The sequence below is a fragment of the Lynx rufus genome, unplaced genomic scaffold (assembly GCF_022079265.1).
Source record: "Lynx rufus isolate CCGP_SWC_20201006 ecotype Redwood Valley unplaced genomic scaffold, mLynRuf1.p SCAF_15, whole genome shotgun sequence".
Classification (NCBI taxonomy): domain Eukaryota; kingdom Metazoa; phylum Chordata; class Mammalia; order Carnivora; family Felidae; genus Lynx; species Lynx rufus.
In genome coordinates this window covers 32,390,609-32,412,271 of record NW_025814829.1, presented here as the reverse complement: position 1 = coordinate 32,412,271, position 21,663 = coordinate 32,390,609, and the positions used below count along the sequence as shown (strand labels likewise).

At 36.4% G+C, this 21,663-nt stretch overlaps 1 protein-coding gene across 1 annotated transcript in view; it reads left to right on the top strand.

The window, feature by feature from the left end:
• Positions 1-21,663, top strand: part of INTS7 (integrator complex subunit 7) — a 92,781-nt gene that overhangs the window by 5,482 nt on the left and 65,636 nt on the right. Inside the window, exons 2-4 of the mRNA XM_047076808.1 lie at positions 6,939-7,068; positions 7,886-8,032; positions 15,149-15,286. Of these exons, the coding sequence (XP_046932764.1) occupies positions 6,939-7,068; positions 7,886-8,032; positions 15,149-15,286 (415 nt within the window). The remainder of the gene's footprint in view (positions 1-6,938; positions 7,069-7,885; positions 8,033-15,148; positions 15,287-21,663) is intronic.

The window sequence follows — 21,663 nt, the reverse complement described above, 5'->3', positions numbered from 1 at the left end:
CCTTCTTCAGTTCTTACTGAAATCCATAGACTCATTTTTATATGTGGGTAAGAGCTACTATTTTGACGATTTTGTAACTTACAAACTGCATCGTTAAATATTACTGAAAGTTGGTATTCATAAAATAAAACTAATTTGTTTATGATTCTGAATCACTATTCTGGCTGTACAGTATTGCATACATCCCACCATACACAGTTATAGACAATTTATGAAATTTGGGTGAAGGATGTTTTATTGTTCATTATCAGTTGAGTTGACTATCATTTCTGTTGTTTCTGTTCCTGCTTTTTAAATATAATTTACTGAGACTTGCCATGATCAATTTATTAAGCTGTGGGATGTTAGGTTATCTTACAATGTGTGGTGTATACTTATGTTGGTATTTCTTCTTCCCTACCCCCATTTTTAATGAATACACTTCAAGATACATATGTGTTATGGTTCCATTTTAAATCATCCTCACCCCTCAGCTAAAGCGAACGTACATACCAAACTCTCTTAAAACGTGCTTGGATAGTAATGTGTATTAGCAGTGTTCTTTGTGGTGGGTATTAGTCATGTTGGTGGTCACTTAACATCTTGTGATCGCTCCTCCTGTGCTTGAGGAATGACTCACACCAAGAGCCCTGTCTCACCAGAGTGGAAGCCAAAACTCACCTTTCTAGTTAACTTTGCAAAGCGCGAGATGTGAACTCAGCTCTGCCAGTCAGAGAGACCTCCTCCGGGCTCTGTGATACAGGAGGTTAGCAATGCACGAAGATGTACTTGAGGGCACACTCACAGTTCCGTGCCCTGGCAGTGACCGTGGCTGCGGTGTGAGTGGACAGTAACGGCAGCAATGGCTACAGCGTTCCTGGATGACAGCAGAGCTAATAGTTGCATCCCGAGTTTCCCAGCAACAAGACTTCTCATCTCATCAGTCTGGCAGTGCAGTATTAGGTGTTCTTAGCTGTTTAGCCTCAAAACTGTTTATTAGGTTTTTAATAAACTCATGTTCTGCCTAATCAGCCAGTTAGCTTGTGTGGCTTGAAGCTAAGAACTCTGACTGATACATGCTGCCTGGAAATGTGTGTTGTTTTGAAAACTTGATTCATGTACATAACAACCCCCAAGTTTACCATAATTTATGTTATTCTTCCTCAGTTCCCAAGAATTTGTTATCCCTCAGAATTAGAGCACTCTAAAATCATAATCAAATAATCCCTTTTTAAATCTTAACTTCTACTCTCTAGTTGCGTGCTAGAGATGTATTTTAGCTTAATAGTTTAGGACCATAGGCTCTGGAGCCAGATTGCCAGGACTTGAATCCCACATCTGCCATTATTAGCTTTTGTTCCTTGGGCAAGTTGCTTAACTAGTCTTTGCCTGTGTCTTCTTTAAAATGGAGATAAAAGGTGGCTCATTTAGTTGAGCGTCCAACTCTTGATTTCAGCTCAGGTCATGATCTCATGATTCATGAGCTCGAGCCCCTTGTCGGGCTCTGCGCTGACAGTGTGGAGCCTCCTTGAGATTCTCTCTCTCCCTCTCTGTCTGCCCCTTCCCCACTCGTGTGTGCACACTCTCTCTCTCTCTCTCTCTCTCTCTCTCTCTCAAAAATGAACATTTAAAAAATAAAAAAGAAGGAGAGCTCCGTTTCTTTGGTGGGAGAATACAAAGAAAGATGTAGAAACAGCAATCACATCCCTACACCTTAATGTCTGTTTTTATAGTGGCATTCTCACGATCATTGGTCTTATGATCAGGGCATTCTTCCTCAGGTTGGTTGTAGCTAGCAACAGAAATAAAGTGAACAGCCCTTCTTACATGATCTGATTGTGCTGAGTGCCTATTTTCAGGTGCTTGGTTTATTATGAAATTGAAACTGGCCCAGAGCAAGCAAGATGGGTACCACAGCCCCAGTTTAGGATTGTTGCCAAATCCTAGGTCTTTGTGCATTTTCCTCTTCCCTTGAACCTTAGCTTCTGTCCCACAGAGTCAACCTAGCTTCTTGTTTCCTTTTTCCAAAAGCTCTTACATCAGAAAATAAGCAAGAAATTTACTCTTCTTTTACTTATTTATTTTGGTTGGCTGTGTTACAGGAATGAGGGTCTATTTTATCTTAAAGAAATAAAATTAGACAGTATTAGAGAAATCAAAACATTTCTCTGGCCAAATTCAAAATTATCTTTGGTACATTTTAAATCACCATGTTTAAACAAATCAGTGTAATCTGTGGTTTTGCTTTTTAAGGGAATGTAAAACAGATCATATTCTGTCAGGAAACTCCCTCTACACGGGCTGCCTCCTACTTTACGTTTTTCGTCCCAACCAAGGTTTAATTCATTACAAACAGAATTTTACTCCCTTTTGCGTCACTGAACTACTGGCAGAGAGAAGAGGAGGAAAAAAGTTCAATGGCTATGCGTCATCCCAATAGGTTCCCCTAGCACACATGCACAAACATATCTGTTACTTCTCTGTTCTCTCACCTGCATCCTCAGACTTGCCCTTCCTTATCTCCCCTTCCCTTTTGTCTTTACTGCCCTGTGTGTGTGTCTCTGGAACCCTCTGTCAAGTCAGGCCTTTAGAAAAGCTTTTAAGCCTACATGAGCCACTGCCAGGTACCTAGAACATTTCCATTGGCAAGGTGTGTTTGGTTGGGAGAAGAGTTCTAGAGCTTTAGTGGCAGTTCTTCTATGTATGGAGGTGGGGGGCAGAGGAAAGGGGGAGCAGGCAAAGAAGGGATATGTTCTAAACATCTCAATTAGAAATTTGAATTAATTTTCCCATGGGAACTTTTATTATAAGTTGTTATTGGATTCTGGAATATGATGAGTGCTGACAGTGCTTTTTTTTTTTTCCTACGAGGAAATATATTCCAAGTACCAAATAACCAACAAGAGTGCGTTTACAAAACTCAAACCATTAATATGTTGTAGGAATTGCCTGTGCAGATTTACTCTGATTGTCTTTTGTATTGAAGCGTAGTCACACCCAGTAAAGAGTCCTCAGATGAGTATTTTCTTTGTCATTTTCTAACAGCGGGCAGACTTTACTGAACAGAGAGATTGTAGTGCCCCTATTCTTGCCCAGATTTAGATATATATAATTAGCATTTTGTAAATGCTAAAATACTAAAAAAAAGAAATATTTGAAGCTGATTATATTAATACCATATTAAGATACTCATTCTAAATGAATATTTTTTCAGGAATTGAACATTTAACTTTATAATTTGTTGCTTGCTTTTTTTTTTACGTTAAAAAATCAGATTAATTGAGGTATAATTTATGTATAATTAAATTCACCAAATGCATGCAGTCATGAAACCACTACCACAGTCAAGACATAGAATGTTTCTGGGGTGCCTGGGTGGCTCAGTTGGTTGAGCATTTGACTCTTGATTTCGGCTCAGGTTGTGGTCTCACGGTTAGTGAGTTCGAGCCCCACATCCAGCCTGCATGGACAGCATGGAGCATGCCTGGGATTCTCTCTCTCCCCCCTCCCCTGCTCAAGCTCTCCCTGTTCTTTTTCTCTTTCTCTCTCTCAAAATAAACTTAAAAAAAAAACCGCAAGATATAAAACATTTCCTTCACCCCAAAAACTTTCCCTGTACCCCTTTGCAGTCAATTTTCTCTCTCAAGCCCCTGACAATTACTGATCTGTTCTCTGTCCCAAAGCTTTGCCTTTCCTTGAATGTCATATAAAACAGTCTTAAAGTTTTATAGTCTTTTTTGGGTCTGACTTCTTTTGCTTAGCCTAGTGATTTTGAGATCTACCCATGTTGTTGCATGAAGCAGTATTTGTTTCCTTTTTATTGCTGAGTGGTAGTCCCTTGTGTGGATAGACCACAGTTTGTTTATTTATTCACCAGTTGATGGACATTTGGGTTTTTTCCAATTGGGGGCCATTATGAATAAAGCTACTGTGAGCAGTTGAATACAAGTATTTGTACAGATGAATATTCTCAATGCACCTGGGTAAATATTTAGAAGTAGGATTGCTGAGTGGACAGTAGGTAAGTGATCACCTTTATAAAAAACAACCAAACTGTTTTCCAAGGAGTTGTATAGTTTTGTATTCCCACCAGCAATATATGAGAGTTATAGTTGCTCCATAGCCTCATTAGCACTTGCTATTGTCTGTCATAACATTTTTTGCCATTCTAGTGGGTATGTAGTGCCATCTTAATGTGGTTTTTAATTTACATTTCCCTGATGACCAGCCGTGTTGAACATCTGTTAACTTGCATGTATATGCCATTTATATTTGTTCTTTAATGAAATTTCTCTTCATATCTTGCCCATTTAAAAAAATCAGGTTGTGGGGCGCCTGGGTGGCTCAGGCGGTTGAGCATTTGACTTCAGCTTAGGTCATATCTCACAGTTCGTGGGTTCAAGCCCCGCATGGGGCTCTGTGCTGAACACTTGCTCAGAGCCTAGAGCCTGCTTCAGATTCTGTGTCTTGTTCTCTCTCTCTCTCTCTTCCCCCCGGCCCCCGCCCCCGGCTCATTCTCTGTCTCACTTTGTCTCTCAAAAATCAATAAATGTAAAATTTAAAAAAAAAATTAAAATAAATAAATAAATAAATAAATAAATAAATAAATAAATAAATAAATCAGGTTGTCTTCTAGGGTTACCTGGGTGGCTGAGTCAGTTAAGCATGTGACTTCAGTTCAGATCACAATCTCACAGTTCGTGGGTTCGAGCCCCACGTCGGGCTCTGTGCTGACAGCTTGGAGACTGGAGCGTGCCTCAGATTCTGTGTCCCCCTCTCTCTGCCCCTCCCCCACTCGCACTCTGTCTCTCTGTCTCTCAAAAATAAATAAACGTTAAAATTATTAAATAAATAAAAATTAAAAATCGGGTTGTCATCTTATTGAGGCAGAAGAAGTATGGATGATGTCTGTGGAGTGACTCTATAGGGTAGAGGCTGGAGATGTGGGTGGTGTAAGAATTCACCCAAGGCAGAACAAAGGAGATAGAAGTTTATTGAATACACTGCAAGAGAACTTCGGGGCAGGATAGCAAAGGAGAGACAAGCGAGTAGGCAAAGTTGGGGGACTGGATTTAAGCAGGTGGGAGGTGAAGAGGCATGGGAACATACGGAATTTTCCTTTTTTGGTACTTGTGCCTCGTCATAAGTAGCCCATTGGTCAGCTGGGGCTTATGGATATTTTGAGGTGGGTCTTCCCATTTGCATTCAGCTCCATAGTCACCATGGACCCTTTTACCTTACTCAGGTTTCCTTTGGTTGAGCCTGTTGCCTAAAAGTGGCCTCCGCATTGTCCTTTATCAGATATGTGTTCTCTAAATATTTTCTTCTGGTATGTGGCTTGTCTTTTCATTCTCTTAACAGTATCTTTTGAAGAGAAGTTTTTTTTTTTTTTAATGTGCATTTATTTTTGAGGGAGAGCGAGTACACACAAGTGGGGGAGAGACAGAGAGAGAGAGAAGGAGACACAGAATCTGAAGCAGACTCCAGGTTCCCAGCTGTCGGCTTAGAACCCGACGTGGGACTTGAACCCATGAACCGAATGATCATAACCTGAGCCAAAGTTGGACGCTTAACCGACTGAGCTACTCAGGCACCCCAAAGAGCAGAAGTTTTTAATTTTGATGGAGTTTAATACTTTCTTATTTTATGGTTTATGCTTTTTGTGTTTTATCTAAGAAGTCTTTGCTTACCCCAAGCTCATAAAGATTGTCTCTATATTTTCTTCATATGGTTTATAATTTTAGCTCTTACATTTAGGCCTATGGTTCATTTTTGAGTTAATTTTTGTGTATGGTGCAAATTAAGGATCAAGGTTTTATTTATTTATTTATTTTTGCATATGGATATTCCGTTGTCCCAGAATAGTTTGTTAAAAAGAGTATCCTTTCAACATTGAATTATCTTGGCCCCTTTGTTACATCATTGCTTTGAAACCTTTCTTCTTCCCTAATATAAAGCATTTAGTGTTAGGTTTCTTGAAGAATTGCATTAGCTGCCTCCCTTAGGTTGTGCTTTCTTTTTCATTCAGTTGAAGACATTTCTTTGTGAAGTTTGTTTATTTTTTGCTTATTTATTTTGAGAGAGAGGAAGAGTGCCTGTGGGCACTCACATGAGTGGGAGATGTGCAGAGAGAGAGGGAGAGGGAATCCCAAGCAGGCTCCGTGCTGTCAGTGCAGAGCCCAATGTGGGGCTCAATCCCATGAACCATGAGCCAAGATCAAGAGTTGGATGCTTAACCGACTCAGTCAGCCAGGCACCCCAAGATATTTTTCTAATTTCCCTTTCACCCATGGCTTATGTATAAGTTTTTTAATTTCCAAATATTTGGGAAGTTTCTAGATATTTTTCTCTTAGAGATTTCTAACTTAATTCCATTATGGTCAGAGAACATAACAAGGTATGATTTCAGTCCTTTTAAATTTGTTGAGACTTATTTTATGGCCCCAAATATTCTTAAACTACTCAACCTTTTTTATTTTTTTTTTTTAAATTTTTTTTTTTTTTCAACGTTTATTTATTTTTGGGACAGAGAGAGACAGAGCATGAACGGGGGAGGGGCAGAGAGAGAGGGAGACACAGAATCGGAAACAGGCTCCAGGCTCTGAGCCATCAGCCCAGAGCCTGATGCGGGGCTCGAACTCACGGACCGCGAGATCGTGACCTGGCTGAAGTCGGACGCTTAACCGACTGCGCCACCCAGGCGCCCCTACTCAACCTTTTTTAAAAAAATTGTTTCTTCTTCATTAGTTTATATCTAAAAGTGACAGTTTACCAAATTACTATCTGGCCTATTATTTATAAAAGATCATGAGTTACAATTGTACCTTACCTAATTGTTGTGAATGTTATTTTATGGTATAAGTAATTTTACTGTGTAATGCTGTGTTGGTATTTGCTATTTTTGCCTTGTTGTAACCGCAGGTTTGTAAGCTATTCTTCTGTTTTCGTGCTTTTCGTAGGTCTAAGATCTGGCAAGCTTGGTGAACAATGTGAAGCAGTTGTTCGCTTTCCCAGGCTCTTTCAGAAGTATCCATTCCCTATTCTCATCAATTCCGCATTCCTGAAGTTAGCTGATGTTTTCAGAGTTGGGTAAGTCTTTTTAAAGCCTCGGCATCCTAAAGTGTTTGTTCACATTTCTTTGTTTAATATTGTGGTCTTTATTCTTTTTGCGCTTTAGGACTTCCACGTGGTCAGTGACCATTTTAGTGGATGCACATGGCAGTTTACAGCACTTTTTGGTGTGAAATATAATGGTGTTTTAAGCACAAATGAAGTCACAAGTCAGAGGGTACTTCTTTGGGGAACAGGATAAATCAAATTAAGATGATCTTAATGTATTGTTGTATATTTTGGAAGTGTCTGATTTATACAGGTTGTTTTGAGAAGTTTCTGACTTAATATTTTGTAACACAAGATTGCATGTTACTGTGAGGTTCCTAAAACATGGGAGCACTGGATAAATCCCTGCTGGTTGGTTGGTTTGTTTTCTCCCCACCAGTCCCTCCTACTTCTTTCCACCATTTTTCATGCACTCAGGTACTTATATACACACCGAGTCAGACTTGAAGGAGAAGAGATTTGTAGAATTAGCTTGCTAGAAGAGGAAGACCATCTGAGCTCCCGGCCATGGTTATAATACAATTGAAGAGATGAGGTTCATCTCTACAGCTTCTCTTTCTGATTCTACCCTCTTGGTGTCTGGCCTCAGAACTGTAGGCATTGCTAACTGCTTATGCTTCGTATTCAAAGCATAGGCTTCAACTCTTTTAGTGATGAAAGAAAAAAATGATAAGATTGAAAAACATTGCCCCATTGCTAACATTTAAAATCATGTGTTGCTTTGATTCCTAATTAAATATTACTTTCCTAAGGTGGTCTCATTTACCTTTTCTCTGCTTCTTCGTAGAAACAATTTCCTGAGGTTGTGTGTCCTTAAAGTTACTCAACAGAGTGAGAAGCATTTGGAGAAGATTCTAAATGTGGATGAATTTGTGAAGAGAATTTTCTCTGTGATTCATAGTAACGATCCTGTGGCAAGAGCCATCACACTCCGGTATACTCTGTTGCTATAATGAATCCACAAGATTCTTTGGGCTGTAATTATGTACTCAAGAAAGGCAATATATGTACTTTTTTCATTTTGGATGGTACTAATTTATTTTTTCAATTAAGACTCCAGGCAGAAATATGGTAACCATCCCAATGTATACATGCTTTTCAGTTACCATCTATGATACTGTTTGGTTGTGAATTATTGCCTAACTTGTGTGTTTGAAACATTCCTTTTCCTAAGTTGGTGTTCTGATCAGATAACTTGGATCTGAATCTAGCTTAGCCTCAGCTGATTTTGAGCTCTTCCTGACTTTGTTCTGTTTCAAGTCAGTTTTTGTATTCATCCGTGGTTATGTGCTCATTTTTTAAAAAAAATTTTTTGTAATGTTTTATTTTTGAGAGAGAGAGAAAGAGAGAGAGAGAGAGAGTAAGCTGAGGAGGGGCACAGAGAGGGAGACACAGAATCCAAAGCAGGCTCCAGGCTCCGAGCTGTCAGCACAGAGCCTGACATGGGGTTCAAACTCATGAACTGTGAGATCATGACCTGAGCTGACGTCGGATGCTTAACCGACTAAACCACCCAGGTGCCCCTGTTACATGCTCATTTTTATATGCAGTCATTTGTATTTGAACCCCTTGGAGAATGCCAGATACAACTACTGTTGTTTGTTCAGCCTTTTCTTTCTTGGCATCTAAAAAAATTTTTTTTTTAATTCTGTCAGAATTTTATACTATAAGCCTTCTATCCAGTTTCAACCATATTTTCTTTTTAGGTCTGCCGTCTATGGAATGTATGTGTAATGTTTAGACTTTTGAAATTGACTTTCCTAAATTATAGGGCTCATTTCTGACTTGCCTTGTTCAGACAATCCTCTTTTTAGCCAGGAAGTCTAGGATGTCACTTTTTCTCTAAGTTTTTCCATCAGGAGCCAGCGCTTCCCTCTTGTTCAGGATTAAGTGCTTTTGTCATTCCTCTGCCTTTTGAGTGATTAAATTTTGAGCACAGTGTGGTATTTTAAAGACAGTAAATTGGCTTTATCTTTTAAAAACCATATATAAAAGATTTAAAGGTATCTTACCTTTTTTTTGTTTATTTTTGAGAGAGAGAGAGAGTCAACACTCACACACAAGTGAGGGAGGGGTAGAGAGAGAATCCCAAACAGGCTCCACGCTGCCAGCACAGAGCCCCATGTGGGGCTCAGTCTCACAAACCGTGAGATCATGACCTGAGCCGAATCAAGAGTTAGATGGATGCTTAACTGACTACCCAGACCCAAGATATTCTTACCTTTTGATTCAGCAAATTCACTTACAGAAATTGTTTGCTATAAATCATTTTTAAAAGTTGGTGGATATATGTATACAGATGATTATAGTATCATTTTTGTAAAAGGTGAAAAATGATGTGTTGATATGGGAATAGTTAATTTATGGACCACTGTATACCTTTTAAAGAATGAAGTAAGTATGTGTTTAACATAGAGATACTAAGTTAAAAAAAACAGTCAAGTGATGTTCATTTTATTAACTCATTTTTGTCTATAATATTAATATATGTGTTTATACAGGCTCAGAAAAAAATCTGAAGGAATATATACTGTTAACAGTGATGAGTTTTGTCAGGGGTCATTGGGCTCTGGATTACAAGAGACTTCCGAGTGGTTTTGTAATGTTTGAGTTATTTTCCACATGTATACATTATTTATTTATTTATTTTGATCAGAAGACAAAAAAAAAAAAAAAGAGAGAAAAGTAGAATGTAAATAGGGGAATGATTTCATAAATAATTTAGACCTAGTTTGAATATTTTGAGAAGAATATAGATTAATATTTGAATATTCCATTCATTTTGCATGCTTGCCCTTTCTAAGTCATGGCAACTGGGCTTTGCCACAGTTCTTCATTGAATAACCAGAGATTTCTAGAAAGCTTCCAGAAAGAGAGGATTTACTTATTTAGATCACTTTAAAGGGAAAAAATTCAGATTGAAGTAATAGGTTTCAACATTAACACTTGATGCAAAAAGTACTAAAAGAAATTTGAGCTAAGAATGTTATGGAATCCAGTTGCCATTTAAAATGTAGTGCAATAAGAAGGTCTTCAGATAGATAAGGCCTCAGATGTTTTTGCCAAATATAGGGACCTGTTTTGAAAACATTCTTGGCATAGGCACTTTAGGAAGAGGATAAAGAGCTTGATGATTGGGAATAAGGGGTGATCAGATCGTTTTGTAAAGTTTGCAGAATTGTAAATACCAAACCAAAAAAAAAGTGTTTTTATAATAACTCAAAACTGAAATTGTAGTATCAATACGAGAATATCAAACACTTTTCACAAAAATAGAACATTTTTGAATAGCCTTAGAAATTTTTTTCATGATTTCATAGTTTTTTCATCATATAAGAAATGACTTAAAGTAAAAAAGTATTTTTTAATTTAGTGTATTATTTAATACATTATAAAGTTTTAAAAATACAATCTTTTATATTTGCAAATGACATATCAGATAAAGGGTTAGTGTCCAAAATCTATAAGAACTTATCAAACTCAACATCTAAAAAACAAATAATCCAGCGAAGAAACGGGCAAAAGACATGAATAGACACTTTTCCAAAGAAGACGTCCAGATGGCCAACCGACACATGAAAAAATGCTTAACATCACTCATCATCAGGGAAATACAAATCAAAACCACAATGAGATACCACCTTACACCTGTCAGAATGGCTAAATTAACAACTCAGGCAACAACAGATGTTGGCGAGGATGCGGAGAAAGAGGATCTCTTTTGCGTTGTTGGTGGGAATGCAAGCTGGTGCGGCCACTCTGGAAAACAGTACGGAGGTTCCTCAAAAAATTGAAAATAGAACTACCCTATGACCCAGCAATTGCACTACTAGGCATTTATCCACGGGATACAGGTGTACTGTTTCGAAGGGACATATGCACCCCACTCTTTATAGCAGCACTATCAACAGTAGCCAAAGTATGGAAAGAGCCCAAAAGTCCATCGATGGATGAATGGATAAAGAGGTGGTACACACACACACTCACACACACACACACACACACACACACACACACACACACACACTGGAGTATTACTCGACAATCAAAAAGAATGAAATCTTGCCATTTGCAACTACGTGGATGGAACTAGAGGGTATTATGCTAAGCAAAATTAGAGAAAGACAGATATCATATGACTTCACTCATATGAGGACTTTAAGAGACAAAGCAGATGAACATAAGGGAAAGGAAGCAAAAATAATATAAAAACAGGGAAGGGGACAAAGCATAAGAGACTCTTAAATATGGAGAACAAACAGAAGGTTACTGGAGGGGTTATGGGAGGGGGGATGGGCTAAATGGGTAAGGGGCATTAAGGAATCTACTCCTGAAATCATTGTTGCACTATGTGCTAACTAATTTGGATGTAAATTAAAAAAAATAAAATTAAAAAAATATAAAAATACAATCTTTTAGAAATTATAAAGAAAACTAATTTTGCGCTTCAGAAGTAACAAACACCATATCATTTACTGCTTATGTAAGAAAAAGCATGATTTGTCAAAAAAAATTTTAAATCACATGTTTGACTTGGGACTAAATATATTAAAATGTAGATTCCTTTCTTTTCCAGTAACACTTTACTATACATTTTACCAAAAGAGCAAAAAACTTTTTCTAATGCATTTCCTAGTAAATAACAGACCGTACACTTTCCTTTGGATACTTTAGCATGGGTATCATTAGCTAGAGTTCAGTTTATTTACAGGGTTATCTGGTTCTTTGATGTCAGTTAATTTACTGAGTACTGACAGATGCTTCAAGTAACTCCAACCACTATCAAGGTATAGAACTTACTCCAGAATATTCCTTCATGCCCCATCCTACTCACTTCTCTCGCCCACCTCCCCAGAGGCCACTGCTGGTCTGAGTTTTTCCTGTTACCTAGATAAGTTTTCATCTGTTTTCAAACGTCATATAAGTGGCCTCATACAGTGGGTATCCTTTTGTGTAAGGTTTCTTTTCGTTTTTTGATACTAATCCATTTTGTATGTCATTAATTTGTTTTTATTGCTGAGTACTTTTCCATTGTGTGACAGTAACAGTTTATTTGTTCTCTTACTGATGAACTCTTAGGCTCTTTCCAATTTACAGCTATCATAAGTAAAGTTGCTATGAACCTTCTTGTCCAAGACCTGTTGTGAACATGCTTCCCTTTCTGACAAATATATACTTAGGAGTGAAATTGCTGAACCATAGGGTAGGTGTATATTTAATTTTATAAGAAACTGCCAAGCCTTTTTCCAAAGCGATTTTAACCATTTTATATTCTGACCAACAGTATGTGAGTTCTGGTTACTTCACCTTCTTGCCAGCGTTTGGTGTGTCTTATCTTTTACATTAGCCATTCTGATGGGTGTGTAGCAGTTTTGATTTGCATTTCCCTGATGGTAATGATGTTGAGCTTTTTCTCACGGTTTTTCTCTCTCTTTAAGGGGAGTAGTTGTTCAAATCACTTGCCCATTTTCTTTTGTTAGATTGTTTAGATTTTAAGATTTTACTTGTCTTTTTATTACAGAATTGTAGGATTTCTTGATATATTCTCAATACCAGTCCTTTGTCAGATGCACATTTTACATATCATATTTAAGAATAGACAGAAACTTCTTTTAGGGCCTGAATGCCATGAACAGAATTACTACCATTTTTTATACTCTTCATTAAGTTATATCTCAACATAATTGTTTCTTATGTTTTCTGTCTGTAACTAAAATAATGTATGCCTCAGAATAAAGAAAGTTCCAAACTGGGTAACTGTCAAAACCACCCCAGATGCTGGCAGTGTAAAGCCAAGTGAGTAGGCTGCGAGTGTGCTTATGTTATAGCCACTAACCACTGTACATATGCTTTTAGTTTATACCACGAGGTCTTCAAAATATTCTGCTTTTAAAATGGAAAAGTAATTTAAGTACTTTTGTGATTAAAAAAAAAAAAAAAAAGATGTCAGCATTTTGAAACCCCATTTGGGAAACAGTGGCCTGCTCAACTGAAGAGAAGTTTGGCTGTATGCATAGGGAGAACTGTTTTGGTCCCAACTCACATTCTGATGTGCTGACATTTCATAAATCACTTTCCCTGCTGTAAAATGAGAAAAATGATACCTGCCCTAATGGATTCACTTATTTCCTATGTGGCAAAATGCAACACATGCCAAAAAAAAAAAAAAAAAGTTTTCAGTCACCATAGAAATGTAAAGAAACTGGCTGTTAAAAATCTATCTTTGAAATGTATGAGGCATATTAGTGATTATATATTCATTCCTTCTATCATGAAATGCTTGATTATAGTACTTCTTTTATAAATAAAAAGATATAATACAGAAATGATCTTAACATCTTATAGGAACATGATTTTTCATTGAAGAGCCTGGTAATAGCACAATGAAAAACTGAAAAACGAGTGTTGAGAAAAACAAAGTCTACAAAGAAAAGATGGGGCTGGTAAATGATAGATCAACATTAAGTACCCGTTGAGTAGAAAGTTTGTTGTGTGTTTTAAGGAACATAGATTTAAGTGAGAACTCTGATCTCAAGGAGACTGCTTTCTAGAAGAATGTATTAATAAGATTAAACTCATGAAGAAAAGCAAAAAGTGATGTCTCTCAAACGCTAAGGAGTTTTTAGAGTCAGAATGATTTAAACTTAAGAAGGAGAAAGGACAAGGAAGAGATGATATTTCAAAGATGTTTTCTTTTTTTACCCATTACTTTAGACTTACCAATTAAAACAGGGGCGCCTGGGTGGCTCAGTTGGTTAATAAACATCCGACTCTTGATTTCGGCTCAGGGCATGATCTCACGGTTCGTGAGTTTGAGCCCCGGGTCAGGCTCTGCTCTGACAGCGCAGGGCCTGTTGGGATTCTCTCTCTCTCTCACTTTTGCTCTCACTGTCTCTCAAAAATATTAAAAAAAAATCTAGACTTATCAAAGCAAATGGAAGGAGAAGAAGCTGAAAGGTATTTATAATGTTTGAAATGTAGTGCTACAAGTTATTTATAATATTACCAGAAATATCTTCAGAAAGTAGTGACCAGTGGGATTATGCTTGTTTTGCCCTTTTATATTTAAATAGCAACAAACTGTTAATCCAAATGTGTCAATATTAGCCTAATCTCATTTTCTCTTGTATAAAATATATCACAAGCCATTTATTTCTTTTGAAAAATATCTATGTAATTTCAAAACTTTATTTTCAAATTGAATACAAATCACATATTTAGTCCGTTTTAGTATTTTGTTTTGTATAAACTCTAACACTTCTGTCCAGTCAAACCTCCATAAGATAGTGATGGCGTGTCAAGTTGGAAGGTACTTAGGGCATTGACTTAGACAAAGGTTGTCCCTGTAAGAACTTTGTTTTGTTCATTGCAGTGTTTTGCAGCCCTCTAAAATCCATGCCTTTCTGCTGAAAACATTTTTCAAGCTCTACCTTCTGTAGTTTATGTTACAAACAATAGATTTTTTTTTCCCTTTCCCAAATTGACAGTTTATTATAAAGTAGCCTGTGTTTTTCCAGACTCTACCTTCCTCACCCTCACAGACTCCGATATGAGCCCCAGGGAACATCCTCTACCTCTTTTCTCTTGGTGTTGAAGACAGATTTGAAGATCATGCTATCAGTATTTACTGATGTGGAAAAAAAAAATTGGAAATCTTACTTTTTTTACATTGTGGATCTGCTTAATAGCAAAAATGTTGCTCTGCTAAAATGGACTTACTTATAGAACATTGGAAAATTGGTATTTTGATACTTTAATAATTCAGAAGTTTCTGGGCTCCACTTGGTACCTGGAATGTACTTCAGGATGATAATTTTAAATTTTGCTTATGTTAGATAAGCCATGTTAATTTTTCTTACATATTGGAGTATGGAAAAGTGTTTAGAATTTGAGTCACTGCTTGGTTCCTAAAATTGATGCTTTATTAACCTGAGGTTTAAGGATTTACCTACAAATTTTAATTTTGGTATCTAGCTTTGCCTTGCTTCTTCCTCTCTTGATTTTTAGCTTAAGGTATTTCTGTTATTCTTGGGTTTCTTTTTCTCTGTAGGATGTTGGGAAGTCTGGCATCAATAATTCCTGAGAGAAAGAATGCTCATCACAGTATCCGGCAGAGTCTGGATTCACATGATAACGTAGAAGTTGAAGCTGCCGTTTTTGCTGCTGCAAACTTTTCTGCACAGTCAAAGTAAGCATCAGCCTTTTAATAATTTGGCTTCCCGAGAAGAGGTTTTGAAGGAATAACTCATCACTGTACATAAACACTAAGAGGAAAATCTAAATGGCGAGGCATATTTTCCAAGAGAGTTTACATCATGTTGGGGAAACAGAACCTCAGTACATGTAATAGAAAAGTACATATGTTGGCATTAACTGTAATAAATGAGAATTTCCAGAAGGACAGATCAGCACAGATTGGAGTAGTTAGGGAGGGCTTCATTGAGGAACAGAAGTTCTGTCCACCAAGGCACCCTCCCCAAACATACACGGTTCTGATGCTCAATTGCTACTTTCCTGTTGTCTCTTCAAGGTTGGCTGTTTGGCATTAGAGCTGTGGATAGTTTGACAGAAATAGTAACTCGAGATGAAACCAGGTTTAACCTATTTGGGATGTCATATCCTACACTATTATCTTGTAGGACAGTTTGTTTTTTTTTTTGGATGCAGTGTTGACCATGATTATGTTACTGTTTGACTTGTTAAATTACTCTCTCTAAAAAAAATATATTATCCCCTTTACTGACTGATAATCAAAAGTAGCATTGCTCTGGAGGACATTTTGGTATGCATTTTGCCTTAAACATGTCCATCCTTTTTCCCCTTAAGTGGACCTATAAAGTCCACTTCTGAGAACTTATCCCAAGGAATCAGCAAAGTGTACTGATAATTATTTGCAAGGATGCTAGTTGCAATGTTATAAAAACAAAAAAGATTAGTAGCAACCTAACTTCTAACCAATGTATGTAGATAAATATGATCATACAATGAAAGTGTTATATCAGTTCTTAACAAATATATTTTAGAAATGTATTTGAAAACAGGGTACATCATAGCTTATGGGATAGTATAGAATATATTTTTTAAGAAACGTGTGTTTGTATTGATGGAATGGAAAAAGACAAAGGATATATAGATCAAATATTGTCTCTGGGTGATAAATTGGTATCTTATTTTAATTTTACTTTTTATAAATTTCTGTATATACTGTCAGGAGCAGATTTGGACTTTATAATCAGATGAATGATGTTATTTTTGAAATTAAAAAATAGCATTTCCTATTAAGAATCTCTGCTAAATTTGGATAAAACTTGAAATAATCACCAATTTTCTTTATTCAGATTTTAGCTATATGAGTATTCATTTCTTCAGCTGCTCCTATCAAACCTTCAGAATCATAGGATTATTCATTGGAAAAGGAGAATGGAGAATAGAAAGCATGTAATTTTTAATGTACTGCTCAAAATTAGTAGGTGTGGCAGTAATTGAGGAAGAGAAATATCTGAGTAAATACAATTCTTATTTGTGCTTTTGAAAATAATGTTTTTTTTCTTATTGAGAGTAATTACTATTGAGAGAACTTTTTAAAAATTATTCTTATTGGATAAGAATTATATCTAGTGAATGGTTATCTGATTACCACTGACAAAGTGTCAGTACTGAGTAAATTTGCTACTTTCTGTAGCTCCAAAATAGTTTTTTCTTTTTTTTTTAATTTCTAATGTTTGTTTATTTTTGAGACAGAGAGAGACAGAGCATGAGCAGGGGAGGGACAGAGAGAGAGGGAGACACAGAATCTGAAACAGGCTCTAGGCTCTGAGCTGTCAGCACAGAGCCCGACGTGGGGCTCAAACTCACAAGCTGAGAGATCATGATCTGAACCGAAGTCAGACGCTTAACCCACTGAGCCACCCAGGTGCCCCTCCAAAATAGTTTTCTAAATTTAGTTTCTAAATTTAGATGATAGATTTGTAATTTAGCGATTATATTTGATTTAATGAGAATCATCTTTACTTCAGATTTTCTCTTATGTTATAATCAGAAGCCAATTTTACCAGCTATGGAATTTCTAATCTGTTTTAGAAAAGATTAAGACCAAATAACATAGAAACATGATTCTTTGTTTATAGAATTGATGACCAGTAAACATTTAAATTGACAGTTTATGTAGAAGCAGTTTTTAATGTAAAAGGTTTCAATATGATATAATTTGTGATGTTTAAAAATACCAAAATAGCACAGTAGGGAAGGCTGAAGGGCTTATCAAAATGTATCAGAGTGTAAAATTGTATGATGAACTGTATCTTTTTGAGATTAGCGTTTACCTCTTCTTCTGAAATGATGACAGACCTGGCCTGAGATCAGATATCTCAACCAGTACTGATGGGTTTTTGTCTTAGTATCTCTATCAATTTTGGATCTTAAATGGATTAGAGCAACTGGCCAAATAAGACCTTAAGAATTTATTTAACACTGTTCTCCCCCTGTCTAGTATCATAATCACATCTCACTTGTTCTAAAAAAGGTTAGGATTTTATATATTTAAAGAGCTAGTCACGGGGTCACAAAGCAGGAGTTGGAAACCCAAATGCCTTCAGAGAATGGGGATGCATTGTCAGTGAGAAAGGTGCCCTCTTGTGGCCACTGTGCTGAACTGAATAGTGCACTTGCCATCTAAAAGTGGTAGCTGCATGCCCCTTGGCCCCGGCTGATTGTGACAGGGCAGGAATGTAGGTGCAATGTTGTGAGATCTGACTTTTTTTGGGGGGGGGGGGCTGGAAAATCTGATTATTCTGTTTATAATCTTATTACCATATGAGACTATATATTTTTAACGTACATTTTTAGTGTTGACATTAAGAATTTTAAAAAGTGTTACTGGATAAGTGAAAGGAAAGGAAAGGAAAGGAAAGGAAAGGAAAGGAAAGGAAAGGAAAGGAAGGAAAAGATAAGAAAACTGCAGGCTTCTAGTTTGCAGTTCATTGGCCCTAAAGCCCTGTAACAGATTTTTAAATTTTGAGTTGCATAAAAGTTATATAGTTAGTGAAAAAAATTCTTCTTGAATATCCACCATATCCAGATAACTATTCTAAGCACCCAGGAATACAGGGGTAGAGAAGATCATGGCCCTATTGTTATGTAAACACAGAATAGTTTTAGATGCGTGTTAATACATGAAAAACTAAAACCATTTTGTGATAAAAATAATTTCATCATTGTGATAATGACCTGAATGAACTGCTTTAAGTAGGGTGATCAGGGAAGGCCTCTCTGATGAATGACATTTGAGCTGAAACTGGGTGATAAAGAGGCAGCAAGTGAGAGGAAGAATATTCTAAGAAGAAGGGATAACAAGTATGAGAGCATTCTGAAATGTGGATGAGTTGTATATACAGACCTGATACACCTTTTACCTTATACCTAAAAGACATTTATAACTTAACTTTTTCTTATCAAATGTGAAATTGTTATCTTAGAACAGTAGTTTTCAAACTATTTGGTATTAGAATCTCTTTACACTTTTCAAGCATTATTGAGGTCCTCAAAGAGCTTGTTTATGTGGACTACAGTGATTGATATTTACACTATTAGAAATTTAAATGTCTAAATTTTTAAAGTACTTATTAATTCATTTTTAAAATAACAGTTCTCTAAAGATGTTAATGTAAAAATACTGCTATGAAAATAATTATTTTCCAAAATAAAAAAGCAGTTTTGTGAGATGAGTAGCATTGTTATACCTTTTTTGGAAATCTCTTTAATGGCTGGCTGGATTCTAATATCTGTTTCTGTACTCAACATTTCTGCTGGCAATATGTTATTTTGGTTAAAGTGTATGAAAAAAATCCAACCTCACACAGATATATAGTTGGAAAAGAAAGGAATATTTTTATTTATTTTATTTATTTATTTTATTATAGGGGTTTTATTTTATTTTATTTTTAAATGTGAAATTTATTGTCAAATTGGTTTCCATACAACACCCAGTGCTCATCCCAACAGGTGCCCTCCTCAATACCCATCACCCACCCCCCTCTCCCTCCCACCCCCCATCAACTCTCAGTTTGTTCTCAGTTTTTAAGAGTCTCTTATGTTTTGGCTCCCTCCCTCTCTAACCTCTTTTTTTTTTTTCTTCTCCTCCCCCATGGTCTTCTGTTAAGTTTCTCAGGATCCACATAAGAGTGAAAACATATGGTATCTAAGAAAGGAATATTTTTAAAGGCTTGATAGGTAATTACGGATATTTTTCTTTGATGCTATACCAAAACCAGACAAGTATGGTTTCTTAAAATTAAACTGCAGTGTGGGCTCTAAAACCGTATCCATGAACTTGTACTTTATTACGCTGAAATCCATTGGAATCTCTTACCCATGTCTGGTTTTATAACTTATGCATTTGTCTTTTGGAAAGTATTGGTTCACTGTGTTATGCACATTATCCAAATGTTGACGCACCTCACTGTATCATATCTGAGGTTCACATTTGTTACTCTCACCACCGATCTCATCAGGAAAGTCTTTAAAAATTAAGCTGTCAAACTCATGGCCATAGTTGCAAGTTTTCTGAAATCCTGATTTTTGCTTAGAAGTTCAGATTGGCAAAAAATTTTCCCCTGTTATTTTCTGTGAATTTACAAGCTGGCTTTATTCGTCTTTTGAGAAAATGTCTACCAAATAGCCATGTCTGAATAACCATGAAGTTTTATGAAAAAAAAATGGCTAATTCATATCATAATTGAAACAGTTGCCGGGGACTTATCCTGGAGACATCCAGTGTGTACTTTATGTGTGCCTTCCATTTTGTCCGATAATATTAAAAAGACACTTGCTCAAGGGTTGAAATTCAATAAAATTAGTAATTTCCACTGTTTTATCAGGGACATTTGTAAGCACATCTGACTTCCTTTCTTCCTTTTCATGTGAGTGTGCAGCAGTCAGCAGTGCAATGACTGTAGTTCAGTTTGGGGACACTGCCTTGGCTCTTGGTGAGGTGCTAGCAATTTCAATCGTTACTTTGGTACCAGTGGTGAAGATGGCAGCATTGGTGTTCCAGAAAAGCCAGAAGATTTAAAAACAACCAAAAAAAAGCTACTCACTTTGAAAATCTCAGCACAAATCATGTTGATTGCCCAGATTTCACATAAAAGACGAGGTTTTATGATTAGGTGATGCTGATACAACCAGAAGAGCATGTCTCGCATGTCTGTTGATTTGTCCATCTGTATGCAGAAATAAAACTCTGCAGTTGAGCTGTTACTTAGTCTTCCTGTTTGCAGCTAAATCTTTTATTTCATAAATTACTCTAATGTTGAGAAGTGGCAGTGCCTTGACTTCTTTTACTGACTTTTCATCCAGGTTTTCAGCATTGTCAATGCTCAGCTGCACATGACTCTTATGTTAGGTGCACTTCTCCAGCCAGTGCATTATAACTCACCCTGTTCTTATTTTTGGTTTGAAAATCGATATTTTGCTTTTAAAGAGCCCATTTAAAATAGTCTTTTTAAAAAAATGCTAAATAGTCTCAAAATGAAACCACGAGTTAACTGGTACCATAATACATTTTGAAATGTTTTATATCATGAGGCACGATAAGTTAAATTATAAACATCTAAAAAATCAAGGATAGCTTTAGTCATATTTTTTTTATTTACAATTTTGCTTTCCTTTAGAATAGGTTCTTTTCTTTCCACACATTAGAAAATTCTCTGATATGTCAGTTTTAGCTTTTTTCAGCATCTTTAGACCTAGACAGTACAGCTTGTGTTGAGAAAACGAGCCTTCTAATCTCTGGCCAGTGATTTTTTTTTTTTAAATTATAAAAAAAGACTTTGCAAATAAACTTTATTTTATTTTGTAATAAAATATTATTGAATTCTGAAACAAAAGCAACTTTAGATAAAATTTTAGGAAAATCTTTCAAAATTTAATGCAGAACATGACAATGTGTACTTCCTGATATGTTTCTCTATAAGCATAAGGAAAACCTCAGGATTTCAAAATAATGATGAATGATAATGAGATTCTAAAGATAATAATAGATATAGTCAAGGGACGCCTGGGTAGCTCAGTCAGTTAAGTGTCCCACTTTGGCTCAGGTCATGATCTTGCAGTTCATGAGTTCCAGCCCTGCGTGGGGCTCTGTGCTGACAGCTCAGAGCCTGGAACCTGCTTCGGATTCTGTGTCTCTCTCTCTGCTTCTCCCTGCCTCGTGCTCACCCGCTCGCTCTCTCTCAAAAATAAACATTAAAAAAAATAGATACAGTCAAATATAGTAACAACACAGGAGAATTGAGAACAAATTGAGTTAATCTCAGAGAATGTATTCATATACTAAACCTACTACCTTGGAAAATTCTAGAAAACACAAGAAGGCACAATTACACATTCCATTAGCTGTCAAGAGATGGTGTCATTATGCATCATGTAGCCTCTGGAAAACACTGAGCTTATGAGAGAATGAAACTGAAAATGGCAAATATCTTAATGGCAGGAAATATTTTATGTAGACATCCACTGAACTGCAGAGGGGAAGTATTTTATGTCTTAACATATCATTTATCATGGCTA